The sequence below is a fragment of the Notothenia rossii genome (genome assembly GCF_949606895.1).
Source record: "Notothenia rossii genome assembly, chromosome: 11".
Taxonomy (NCBI): Eukaryota; Metazoa; Chordata; class Actinopteri; order Perciformes; family Nototheniidae; genus Notothenia; species Notothenia rossii.
In genome coordinates this window covers 40451726-40465460 of record NC_136910.1, presented here as the reverse complement: position 1 = coordinate 40465460, position 13735 = coordinate 40451726, and the positions used below count along the sequence as shown (strand labels likewise).

Sequence of the window (13735 nt, the reverse complement as noted above, 5' to 3'; positions counted from 1 at the left end):
ACTCACCTTGAGGTCTCTGTGTACCACCCCCATTTGATGGCAGTGGAGCACGGCCTCCACGATCTGCTGGATGCAATGACTGCACGCAAACAGCAGGGGGAGCAGGTTAGTCTTAGCACATTCACTCCCCCAACTGTCATATCCATGCAGGGGCAGCCACATCTCAATACAAGCCACACACACACAATATCACAATCTCTCTCACACACTCACTGCACATTCACACCACCCAAAAAAATATGAGAAGAGTGAAGCTGTCTGTCTGAGGGAGAAGGTGTGCAGTTATCTATTTTCTGTTTTTCAAGGGAGAGCCAAACATTAGTCAGGCAGTGTGGGAGTGAGCTGCAGCACCATGTGGGAGGCACTGTGTCTAACCTGCACATTTCCCTGTGTAATTTATTCAGGATCAGTGCCTTTGACAAAACATTTAGGCAGGTTTCCGAGCATTTGAAGTTCACCGCTGACACTGCTGCTTTTAGTCTTTCACTCTCTCTCTCTGTCTCTCTCCCTGCTTGAGCCCACAGGAAATCACAATTCTAGTTCAGGCCGTCTTAAATAGTGCAACAAGAGTCCCAAAGCAAAAAACCTGGAGACGGGCAGACGCGCAATAAGAGTCAGACAGCAGGCACAGGCATTTTAAAATCACAGGCAGGAATAACACAAGCATGGAGGCAACCCTTACACAATGAGACACGCGCGCACACACACACCTTGAGGTCCCTGTGCACTATTTCATGTTGGTGGGTGTAAGACACACTGTCTAAGATCTGATGGATACAGTGACTGCGGAGACAAAACAACAGGGTGAGGAGCAGATAGGAGGGAACACAGGAAGGAAAGGAAGCACAGTTAAACAGAGAAGAGCAGGGAACATCTGACAGCAGGAGGTTGTTTTCAGCAACAGACATTTATACGGTCAGTTCACCAAAATAACACAGATATCTTATTCAGATTGTTTAGATGTAGTTTTACGAAGATTTGAGAGAATTTTCTCAACATGGCACCAAGCATAGGCAGCATGCAACTCTTTCCTAATGCCTGCTTTATTATCTTGTCCGGATACAGTACAGGTGTATTTCCCATCAGATTTGATTCATTACTGGAATAATCACATTTCAACTCATTTCTGTATGACTGCAGTTGAAGCACTTCAATGAATAATGCAATGTCTTTCAAAGTAAATATAAACTATCTTCACTATGCTAACTATTGTAATTAGCACGCAACACTAGGTGCAGCTGAGGCTGATGGGAATGAATCAAATTTTCTAATGTTTATACTACTACTTAATTTATACCAAATACTTAATTTATACCAAATCACATTTTAATTGTGACCTGGCATGAAGTTAAAGTTCCATCAAAGATGTATAACTCATGCTGAGGATGTCTGAACGAAATGTCATGGCAATTTTTTTAATCGTTTCCTCCAAACCAAGAAACCAAGAAAGACAACCTCATTGTGGAATAGGCTAAAAGTCAGGTGATCCCAAGTTAGTAGGTTTTGAACATGTACAGACATTTTTATGGTTATTCATCTGATTAAGTTTTAACCAAGTAAATTATTGACATTATCTAGAGCTGCTTTTGCTAAATACTCAACTCAGCAGGTGCCTGCTACTCTCGATAATCCACAGCCTTCACCGTCAACAGTTTTATTGTAACTACTTAACACTGAATAAATAGTCCCTTGGGATTATCCCGAATAATTGGGACACTAATGTGGAAAGGCACACTGCTGCCAGTGCTAAGAAACGTTGTTTTATTGCTGTGAATCGCACAGACTAAACGACACACTCCTCCACAGTATTGGCATGCAGGCAGACATCTAAGGGACACAAATCTCAAAACCTGGACGCATAAGACCAGAACTCTCCATATGGCGCGATACTAACCGTGAGAAAATATGTTTTATGTCATTTGGGTGAACCTGCCCTTTAACGGGGTGGAGAAAGGAGGGAAGGGACGGAGTGACGGGGTGCAGATGGAGTACAGAGAGGAAACTGTCAGTGAGATACGGCCGTGCTAATCACACACCCACACACAAACACATTGAGTGACACACACACACACAAACACACACACACACACACACACACACACACACACACACACACACACACACACACACACACACACACACACACACACACACACACACACACAAACACATGTAATTTATGCAAAGAAACAAGGAAGATGAGAGGGGCAAAAAGGAAATAATCAGGAATGTAGAGTACAGAGGAGAAAACATAGATACTTAAAACAATTAAGATGCTTATCAGGGCTCTTGTGTTATTGTGGTTGCATAGTGCCCTGCTTTTACACTGGAAATGTAGTGTGTAAACACTGATGAATGGTGAACTGGTGAATACAAACAACAGTCCTGGTGTCAGTGTAATTCATCTAACATCAATTAAGTTTCATTTTTAATCTTCAATATCCTTTCAATTCACTTCAATTGATTTCAGGCTTTCATTAAAGAGTTGAAAATTCCCTGCATTGTGGGTTTGCGAGTTTTGTAACAACAATAAATACTATTTCTAATTTGGTTTTGAACTGTATTGTTAAAGTGTATTCACACTGGTAAAGTAACACATCATATGTTTTCTATGCAGTAAAGTAACTAAGTAGATTTACAAAGTACTGTAATTAACTACAATTTGGAAGTACTTGCGCTTTACTTCAGTATTTAAATGTTTTGCTACTTTCTACTTCACGACAAGTCAGACTTTTACTACAGTACAAGATCTGAATAATTGACATGGAAAAAAGCCCTGAACCAAACTATGCTTTTTACCATTTTTGCAACAAGTGAAAAGTTAATCGATAAAGACAGATGAAGGCAATTCTTAAAATCAATGAACCAACACCTGTTCGACTGATATCCCGTGGAGTCCACTAAAAAACTGAAACATGATTTAGTCAAATGAATTAAACGGAGATGGCGGGGTGTTCTTTGCAAATGCATTTTCCTGTGGAGGTTTGGTGGTTATTATCATGTGCTTGAATACTGGTCTACAACCTATGCTGCATCATGTTAATGTTGACAGAATTACATTAAAAAAGGAACTCTAAAGCCCTACATAGGACAACAGATGGGGTGATAAAAAGGAGAAGATGGATGAGGAGTGAGAGATGTTATTATTATGTAAAAAGAGCCTCAACATCTTTTCCTCTTTTTACTGCATCTCTCAGTCTCTCTTTCTCTCCTTTTAATATTTCCATCCCCTCCGCTCCTTCTCTCTGTTGCCTCCAAAAACCACCTCCACAGTCAAATTGATTTAAGTCTACCTCCTGAGGGGGGGTTGCGGCGTGGGCGTGTGTGCATTTTGTGCATGTTTCCCCTCTGACTGTAAATTCGGAATCTGGGGAAAACACTCCAGCCTCCATATCTATTCAGTCCACAGAAAGATATGCATCGAGGTATTATCCATCTGAACTAGAAGACTGAATACACCAAAAAAAAAAAAAAAAAAGTGTCAAAATTGTTTAATGAGAGGAGCTGAAATCTCAGGGCTGCGGGAGGACTGCAGAGGCAGAGACACATGAAGGGGGGAAGAGGGGGAGACATGAGAGTCGTCGGGTGTTTGGTGTGTACCTGGCATCTGCTTCACTGTAGTACTCTCTCGCCACAATGTCCTCAAAAAGCTCCCCGCCCGTCACCCTGAGAAATGTAAAGAATGCGGTTAAAACGGCAGATTACATACATGCTTGCACACACACGCACGCGCACACGCACACGCACACACACACACACACACACACACACACACACACACACACACACACACACACACACACACACACACACACACACACACACACACACACACACACAGGAGGGGGATGTCCTCATTAGGGGGAAACCCCGGCTGCAGGATTCACTCTGACTGGGTTGCCATGGAGACTGGCTCCAGTGCGGGGGAGTTTGTGTGTGTGTGTGTGTGTGTGTGTGTGTGTGTGTGTGTGTGTGTGTGTGTGTGTGTGTGTGTGTGTGTGTGTGTGTGTGTGTGTGTGTGTGTGTGTGTGTGTGTGTGTGTGTGTGTGTGTGTGTGTGTGTGTGTGCGTGTGTGTAAGCCGCAAGGATGGAGGTAGGGAGGAGGGTGGGAGCGGTGGACTGTTATGTAATGGGGGAACTGCCTTGGAAGCGAGGAGGGGATGAGGAGGGGTAAAGAAGACGAAGAAGAAGAACGAGGAATGCGGATTTAAAGAAATAAGTAAAGAGGAGACAGATGCAGCAAGGGGTGAGAGGAAGGGAGTGGAAAATGAAGCACCAGGGGAGAGGAAGGAGGAGGAGGAGGAGGAGGAGGAGGAGGAGGAGGAGGAGGAGGAGGAGGAGGAGGAGGAGGAGGAGGGAAAGCAGAGCAGTACAGCAGAGAAAGACAAGAAGAAGAGGCTGGGAGGAGGAAGGCAGGAAGGACATAAGGAGAGAGAAAAGAACTCACAGGTCAAAGAGGAGATAGTGGAAGCCTTCCTCTGAGATGCTGTCATGGAGACGAACTGCAGTAGGGCAAAGAGAAATAGACATTAAAGATTAAAGAGGACATATTATATCTGTTTTCACCTTCATATTTGTAATGGTGTCTCTACTGTGACGTGTCTCAATGCTTTAATGTTCAAAAAGCACTTTATTTTTCACCCTCTGTCTGAAACCAGGGCCCAGTAAATGTGGCAAAAAAAACACTTTATATTATATATATATAACCCACTACAGGAAAGAGAGAACCCCCAAAAAGCACAATAGGGCCTCTTTAAGGCATCAAATAATCATATCCTTTTCTCTAGGAATGATTCATCTTCCTATCTTTTGATGAAATGCTCAGACCTTGTTCATTTAGTCACAAAGGACAGTATGGAGAGATTCTAGATGTTTGTTTGAAGTAGAAAACAATGCAAAGACCAAAACTAGTGATGCACAACTGGGAAAACCCCTGGATCATAGCGGAAGAAATGCCGGCCAATGGTGAATGGTGCTGATAAAACATGCTGTGTGGAAAAGTTTGAATAAAGAAGCAGCAGCATTGCATAGCTGAGTCATGTTATGTGTTATGTAGTTCTTCCTTTAGGGGAGAAGAATGTTTGTTTTCAGGTTGAGTATGTTTTTGTCTTTCAGAAAGCAAGGTTAAGCAAACTATACAAAAAGTATTAATACCAGCTTATTTTTACAAAAGGGAAAATAACTGTATCAGTCTCCTGCTTGTACGTATTATTTACAAACTCCTAATGAAGCTAATTATTTAATTGAGTAGTTTCCATTGCAGGATAGTGACAAAACAAACAATGAATGTGCAGTTTACTTATTTGATTGATCAGTGATTTATCAAGTGCAATTTTGTCTTGCTTTGTTTTCAAGGGTCATAAGGTCAAAAAAGGTCAAGAGCCACTAATCTGATCTTGTCTTTTCTTTAATGAGGCAGCACTTAAAATAGAATACTTACCGATGTTGGAGTGCTTGAGCAATCTGCAGATCCTGGCTTCTCTCTCCAGTTTTTGATGATCTGCAAGAGAGGCAGACTTTAGGATGTAGAGAAACATCTCAGATTTATATCTGCAAACGGACATTACAAGAGACTACAGATGCTAATGGTTTCTTTACAAATGTGTCAATGATATCAAATACTTTATATTGTAATGAAACTAACTTTAAGTTTGCACTGACATTGAAAAGGTAACTTTCTCAAGGTGGTTGGAAAGGGTGATGAAAAACAGCACACACACACACACACACACACACACACACACACACACACACACACACACACACACACACACACACACACACACACACACACACACACACACACACACACACACACACACACACACACACACACACACACACACACACACACACACACACACACACACACACACACACATGACCTTCATACACAGATGCCCTCAGCCTGAGGGCTACATTTGTCCCAGATGCCCATTTAACCTCTCATTCCAGAAAGAGAAGAGGAGAGGAGGAAGGAGAGGATGAGAGGAGGAAGGAGAGGAGGAGAGATCAGAGGAGATGAAATTATGATATGATGAGAGTTTTAGGAGAAAAAGGCAGTAAGAGGAAATAATATGAATGGTAACAAAAAAGAAATGTATGAGGTGGATGAAATGAGATGAGATAAAGGAACATTGATAGTAGAAGAAAGGAAATGAGGAGAAAAGGAAGAGGAGTTGAGGTGACAAGGTGAGAGGTGAAAGACAAGAGATGAGGAAACAACAATTATGAGAGGATACATGGGAGTGGAGGAAACAAGGGAACAAGTGAGGAAAACATGTGTGTAGGTGTACAGTAGGAAAAGAGCAGAGGAGAGGAGAGGAAGCCAAATAAAATGTAACAGTGCGAGAGGAAAGGAAAGGAGAAAATAAAACAAAACTGAGGGAAAAGGAGGAAGGGTGGGAGGTTGAGTGGAGTGCTGATGTTATATGAGTTTGATCCAAGTGTCCTCTGCCTGGTTTTCTATTTGATTGACAGCTCTACAGCGATTACTGCAGGTCAGACACAGACCTCAGATCAGTGTCAATCATGTACAAACTCAAATGTCGGAGTGATCCGACCTCAAAGGACGAAACAGAGAGGCAAGAGACAAGCTTATTAAAAAGGTGGTGTGAGACTGATGCTACCACCTGCAATCTCATGTCTTTTCTTTAATTACACCATTGTTGCTATTTGTAGAGGATTTCTGGGGCGTTTTTTATAGTATTTGATCAGAATTATAATGGGAGACAAAGACAGGATGAAATAATGTCTAAATAGCTACAAATAGCATTATAAAGAGACACTGTTTGCACATTCTGTCACAATCATCACAACAATATAATGTAGAGATCAAGTTCAAACTCAAGATTTTATCCTGAGTAATTACAGTTCTGACGTCCTTTTAAATGCTCAGATCGTTTGTCTGTTGTGGATTTATCCGACTGAAACTGTTATCTCTATTTCCTTTTCTCTCGTTCTCTCGGAGGAACAGACGTGGAGACTTCACACACTGGAATCTAACACTTGCTAAAATATGCGAATGTGAGCTAGATCTAGGACATACACACACATACAAATCAGTACGAAAACACCCATCATGCCTCTCTGCTTCTTCATATCCTTTACGAGCCACTGGAAGAAAAACTCAACACATGTTACAGCTCTGTTAATGACTTCCTCTCACCTCTGGCCGAGAGCTTTTTGGTGTTGATGATTTTGGCGGCATACTCTTGGCCTGAACAGAGTTTGACACAGCGGCGCACCACTGAAAAGGCCCCCCTGGGAAACAAAGACAGGGGACAAGAAGAAGCAACGGGTCAGCAGCCATTTACGCTTTGTCAGCATCAAACGGGCATCTCGGCTATCAGATTGACCTCCTCGTTGTCCTGGACTTCTCTCTGCCTTCAAATCACTCTGATCTGCATGCATGACGTACACAAATCTGGGTTGTAGGCAGCAGTAGAAAAGAAGCCATGGTGGAATAAATACTCAGATATTTTTCGTCAATGTAGTAATACTATACTGTAGAAATACTCTGTTACAAGTCCAAATCCTGCATTCAATTCAATGTTTGCTTAAGTAAAAGAACAAAAGGCATCAAAACCTACATCACAGTTGCAGCTGGTAAAGGTTGAACCCATTTTATTATATACTACTAGTATGTTTCGTAATGTAAAATAAAACATCATCATTTATCAGTTGTCTCAATCTGAAGCTACCTATCACAAAGTAAAATCCACAAAATTATAAAGTAACTTAACATGAAAATACACAAGTATAGTAGAAGTACTTCGAAATGTTACTTAACATAAGTAACTGAATGTACATACATTCCACCACTGTTAGTCCCCATTGCTGTAGAAGCAACTTACTTTTAAAATCACATTTTACACAACAATCATGTACAGGATTTTTCATTTTATGCTAGCTTGTCAAGAAATAGGTGTTGAACCGGTTATAAAATAAACATAAAGGTTATAATCTACAAAACTTCAAATTCAAATCAGTTTGAACATAAAGCTTTATGTTCTGATCAGTGATGCTAATCAGCCGCTCCACTTCAAGAAAGAAAACAGAAAGTAAAAGCTGGAAGCCTCTGCTCCATAAAATCAATGTTGTGTCCAATAATGGGCTGCCAACACGCATCTCTTCCTAGCTTGGCACTAAGCTTTCGAAATTCAATTTTCACATATTTATTCTGATTCAAATGTAAAGAAATATTACTAAATCAGAAGCTAACAAGCAATGTTTGCTGCGATGTACGTTAGCTACTGTACTTGGCTAGAGGAGCTGAATTTCTGTTGATGTTATTCATTCAAAAAGCCTGCATGCCAAAACAAAATTCAAACAGGTTTAGATGAACTTTCCCAATGATACAAGAAAAATATGCAGCATAAATACAGAGGTACTTTCTTTTGCTGTTGAAACTCTTGTTAAAATCCATTAAACAGTGCACCCTGTTGTCAAAGTATTCTTCTTCTCCTCATGACTCAGACTTACATTTAATAATCTTTGAGGTGAGTAATATCAAACAGCATGAACTAAAAGAAGAAGAAGCACTGAGGAGAAGAACTGTAAGTGTGCTTTCTAGGGACACATTTCCTCATCAAATCAAAAGGAGACAAACAGAAATAACCACCTCTGTCACTTGTCAGAGCTAATTTTACCTCACCTCAGTATTGTTACGCAATGAAACACACTCCCCTCAGAGCCCCTGCCTCTCACCAGCACTCCAACGTGAATACATTATCAGGAGGCCGGGTGACTAAGCATGACACTCGCTAACACTCCTGCCGTGTGCTGGGAGAGAAAGGAGGGCTCCAGCATGACAGGTGACCTGCAGGTGGGAGTCAGGAGGGTCTGCATCAGACTATAACAACCCTCTGATTTAGACTCTTTAAGCCTTTTTTATTGGTAAACGACAAAACATGCAGGTGGCCATAAATGAAAGAGAATATGTGTAAGATCCAGAAAAAAAGGATATCTATCAGAGATGGGAGAGGGAGATTATGTTTGATCTTGAAAACTAATATAATAATAAGCTGTTCTTATTTCACAATTTAGCTTTTACATGTGGTTGAAATCTCAAGACAAAGACAACTGAGTACTGTAATTTAGGATAATTATATCAAGTTTGAGTCATAGCAAAATGTTATGCTAATAATTGTCGGTCTATCTGATTTATAATTATGCAACATATATTTTACGTCTCGTATTGTTGCTGAAAGATCTTGGTAGCAAAGCCTCAATTGATTCAATACATCCTTCAAGATGCTTTGAATTTGATTGGCAGATTACAGCTTTAGCAATTAGCCGAGTAATGGCAGCTCTACCAACTCCTGAGTGAATTATCTGTCTCTTTAGCGGCTAAAAGCTCCACTATGTTCCTCCTTAATCTCTCAGCGTGTCTGTCTGCTGATGGCTGCTGAGCAGGTAGTGTGCATTACACAGGCTCCTTAGTCCTTTTTCTCTCAAAGTGACGCTATGAGATCAGGGAGAGTGAACCAGAACACTAAAGCTGCTTCTTTCGCCTCAAAGTGACCAATACATATCAATTTTTTTGCAGGTTATAAATGTCTATAATGAGTCTGACAAACATTGCAGCGCTGACTTGGTGGAGTTGTAGAATACATTTACCATATTGATTCAAATCCAAATATTCCAGATGTATCCCATTTTTTTATCTTCAAGAAACATAGAACATGTTCTATGGTAAATCGCCTAATCATTACTTCAATTGTAACACAACCCCAAACCCTGACTCTTAACACTTATCTCAACATCCTTCTGTCTTAACATCTGCATTACACAAACACACGCATACATACACACACACAATAAAAAGGGAGAGCACCAGCAAATGAGTAATGAGGTTCCGTTATCAGTGAGGGCAGCTGCTGCTACTACAGCATCTCCATTGTCTTTAACTTATCACAGCTGAAACACACACACACACACACACACACACACACACACACACACACACACACACACACACACACACACACACACACACACACACACACACAGAGAGAGAGAGAGAGAGAGAGAGAGAGAGAGAGAGAGAGAGAGAGAGAGAGAGAGAGAGAGAGAGAGAGAGATCTCAGCTTTCACTAAAGACCACTAAGCAGAAACTGAAGCGTCCACACTGGAGCTGAAAGTATGCCCGGCGCTGAGCTGTGGAATAAATGTTCCTGTGAGGCAGAGAGATCCTCTCTACCCACGCACAGCCTGACAGAGACATGCAGTCCACTTCGCATCTACCCACTGTGGCACCCATCGCCTCTCCAGTCTCCCTCAATTTGTCTGCATGCTATTAAGGGCCACACATCAATAAATATCTCAATGTCTCTCCTTTCTTTATCACAGGATCATTAGATTATCAGAGCAGGCAGCAGCAGTCCTATTTTCTGACTTCTCTTCTAAGCTGGGTGCCACTGATTAAAGCCAGCTGATGATGAGGCAGCTTAATACCGACACATTAGCTCCTTCCTGATATTAGGCTTATTTGTCCCTAATTTGATTCCTTGGGCACTGAGGGGAGGAGGGGGGGAGGGGGTGTTCCCAGAAGTGTCCCCTCATTCAGCTCCATCCTCATGCACAATCAAAATATCTGCATTTAAAGAAGCCTTTTGAGGTCAAACATAAATAATAATAAAAAAGTCATGCATTGATCATAATTTAAGGTTTTTGGAGGTGTATAGGAGAGCTCCGGACCAGCGTGCGTTTTGTTGTGAAGGGATGGAGCCGCATCCATCCCCGCAGATGTGCAGAGCTCCATCCCTCACGGTCAGGCTGCATGCAGGAGAATCAGAAAAAAGCATAATGGAAACAGCGGCTTACTTGCCAAGCTCCTCGTAAAGCTGGAATTCGTCTGTAAAACGCGTACAAGTAGTTGCTGCCATGATGTCTCCCCTCCTCGGACGGGTGCGGGTGCTCAGTCCGAAATGCACGGTGTGTCGCTGCGGAAGGGAGGACCTCAGCTCTCAGGCTCCGCCCACCTCAAACCTCCGGACGGCTGAGTGGTTCAGCTGCAGCCTGGCACACACACACACACACACACACACACACACACACACACACACACACACACACACACACACACACACACACACACACACACACACACACACACACACACACACACAGCCTGGCTCGATGGGTTGGCACTGGCAGTGAGCTCTGAGGAAAGACTCTTTAAACTGGAAATGTGAGCTCAACACATGACGTGTTCCTCTGGGTGGAGAAAAAGGGAAATGTACAAAAAAATCAAAATCAAAGGCAGATTTAATGCCATTTGATTACCAGAGGTGGGATGCAACTAAGTATTTACTCAAGTAGTGTACCTAAGTATTTCTATTGTATGCTACGTTGTGCTTCTACCCCATTTAAAAGGGCAAATAATGTAATTTTACTCCACGACATTTATTTAACAGCTTCAGCTATATTTATAACAAAATGCAGGATCTCTAAAAATTAAACTCCTGGATTACCTCTTTCAGAGAAGAGTCAAATTCTTTACATATTTTACAAAAATTCACAACAGTAAAATGTACTTGATGCAACAGTTATATTGTAATGTCACATATATGAATATAACTAAATACACATAAAGGCCTTTTTCCTGCACAATAGTTACTTTTACTTTTTATACGATTTTGAATTCAGCCCTTTTTTTTTTTTCTTGTAATGAAGTATTTTCGCAATAATGTATTTGTACTTTTACTCAAGTAAAGCATCTGAATATTCATCCAGCAATGGTGATTATTTGAAATCCTATAATGAAGAGATCCCCTGCAGCCGATAATGACATCACTTCTGCTGCCTGTCTGAACCTCGTTAATAAGGGAGGAAATTAAAAGCTGCAGATAATATTTTCACAGAGGAATTCAATAATAACATGGGGCTTTGTTTTATTAACAGTTTTAATTAGGCAGGGTCGGTTTTAACCGTCAGGGGGCCACAGGGCAAACAGTTGGTGTTGCCCCCCCACCCTGTGTGCGTGTTAGCCAAAACATTCCATCCAGTAGGCTACAGACAGCTGATTTTGAACAACTGCTTTAAAAATAAAACTTCATTTAGAATATGGAACCTGTAGGCAATATATAAACTAAATTGTATAGCCCATAGACTTTTTATTGCAAAAGCTAAATGAAAAGATGGATTATATGCTAAATGAAAACACCTTATGAACTCACTGCATCTGGACAAGAAATAGTATTTTTTACGTTAATCGTATTTAAAAAAGAAAAAAGATATGCAACATATTTTGCCAAAATCAATTCATTTAAATGAGATTGCAGCAATCAGTGGAGTTGCTTCTTTGATATCATGGCTTAACTCAAGAGAGTCTATTGGCAATTGCAAGCGTTGTAGAGGATGCCAAATTGTTTTAGAATATGGAAAGTAAACTCAAGGAGGTTGTTACATTTCTTTCGGACAGGCCGATGAAAGGAACGCATGCAAGAGGGAAAGATCTGATCTTTACAGTATCTAACAATGTCAGTCACAACGCCCCTTTTTGCTTCCAGCTGAGAAGATACAAGGCTCTCATTAAATGTACTCCACTCTCTTTCCATCTCCCTTTGACCCCCCATCCCTTCAGCACAATATCAACTCATTCTTTCCATGTGGAAAGTGGAAAGATGGATGATAGATAATACACAAATGTAATTGTGAAGGCATAGCACTATCCAGAGTTAAATTAGAGGGATGCAGAAGACGACTGGAATCAAAAAAGCTAAAAGCATTGATTTACCTTGAACCGAGTGATGCTGGGAGAATCTTTATATCAAGCTCAGTTTCCAAAGTGAGAAGGAACAAATTGATGCGTTAAAGAGAGTGGTCAGACTCCATGAAAGAAAAAGAAAGATGTGCAAAGGAAAATAGTCATTGTACGAGGTCAGATAATCAAAATGGGCAGAATACCTATGATTGGAGTCTACTTTAGAAAACATTTAACACTTGCTAAATGAAATGAATGAGGGTTTTATTTGGCAAATGTTTTTTCTTTGGTTATGAGTCAGGTAATCCAGTGAAAAATTATCCAGTCAAATAACTGGATAATAACTTGTGGGAAAGACAGTCGTTTTCCATATTGTAATATCTGCTATTCTTTTCTTAATGTACAACACCATAGACTTACAGTGGGGCAAAAAAGTATTTAGTCAGCCACCAATTGTGCAAGTTCTCCCACTTAAAAAGATGAGAGAGGCCTGTAATTTTCATCCTAGGTATACCTTAACTATGAGAGACAAAATGAGAAAAAAAAAATCCAGAAAATCAGATTGTCTGATTTTTAAAGAATTTCTTTGCAAATTATGGTGGAAAATAAGTATTTGGTCACCTACAAACAAACAAGATTTCTGTCTCTCACAGACCTGTAACTTCTTCTTTAAGAGCCTCCTCTGTCCTCCACTTTTTAACTGTATTAATGGCACCTGTTTGAACTCGTTAACAGTATAAAAGACACCTGTCCACAACCTCAAACAGTCAAACTCCAAACTCCACTATGGCCAAGACCAAAGAGCTGTCAAAGGACACCAGAAACAAAATTGTAGACCTGCACCAGGCTGGGAAGACTGAATCTGCAATAGGTAAGCAGCTTGGTGTGAAGAAATCAACTGTGGGAGCAATTATTAGAAAATGGAAGACATACAAGACCACTGATAATCTCCCTTGATCTGGGGCTCCACTCAAGATCTCACCCCGTGGGGTCAAAATGATCACAAGAATGGTGAGCAAAAATCCC

At 40.9% G+C, this 13735-nt stretch overlaps 1 protein-coding gene across 9 annotated transcripts in view; it reads right to left on the bottom strand.

Annotated features, from left to right (window-relative positions):
• camk2b2 (calcium/calmodulin-dependent protein kinase (CaM kinase) II beta 2) overlaps positions 1-10990 on the bottom strand; it is a 37845-nt gene extending 26855 nt beyond the window's left edge. For 7 of the 9 annotated variants that reach the window (XM_079658920.1, XM_079658921.1, XM_079658924.1 and 4 more), the window contains exons 1-6: positions 10828-10990; positions 7169-7263; positions 5441-5500; positions 4448-4502; positions 3601-3666; positions 7-79 (exon numbers count right to left, since the gene is read on the bottom strand). In XM_079658920.1, coding sequence (XP_079515046.1) covers positions 7-79; positions 3601-3666; positions 4448-4502; positions 5441-5500; positions 7169-7263; positions 10828-10889 — 411 coding nt within the window. In that variant the 5' untranslated portion in view covers positions 10890-10990. Of the gene's footprint in view, positions 1-6; positions 80-710; positions 784-1894; positions 2025-3600; positions 3667-4447; positions 4503-5440; positions 5501-7168; positions 7264-10827 lie in introns of those variants that run through there. The other 2 variants (XM_079658922.1, XM_079658928.1) reach the window with 2 other exon arrangements.
• Between the last annotated feature and the right edge of the window lie 2745 nt (positions 10991-13735).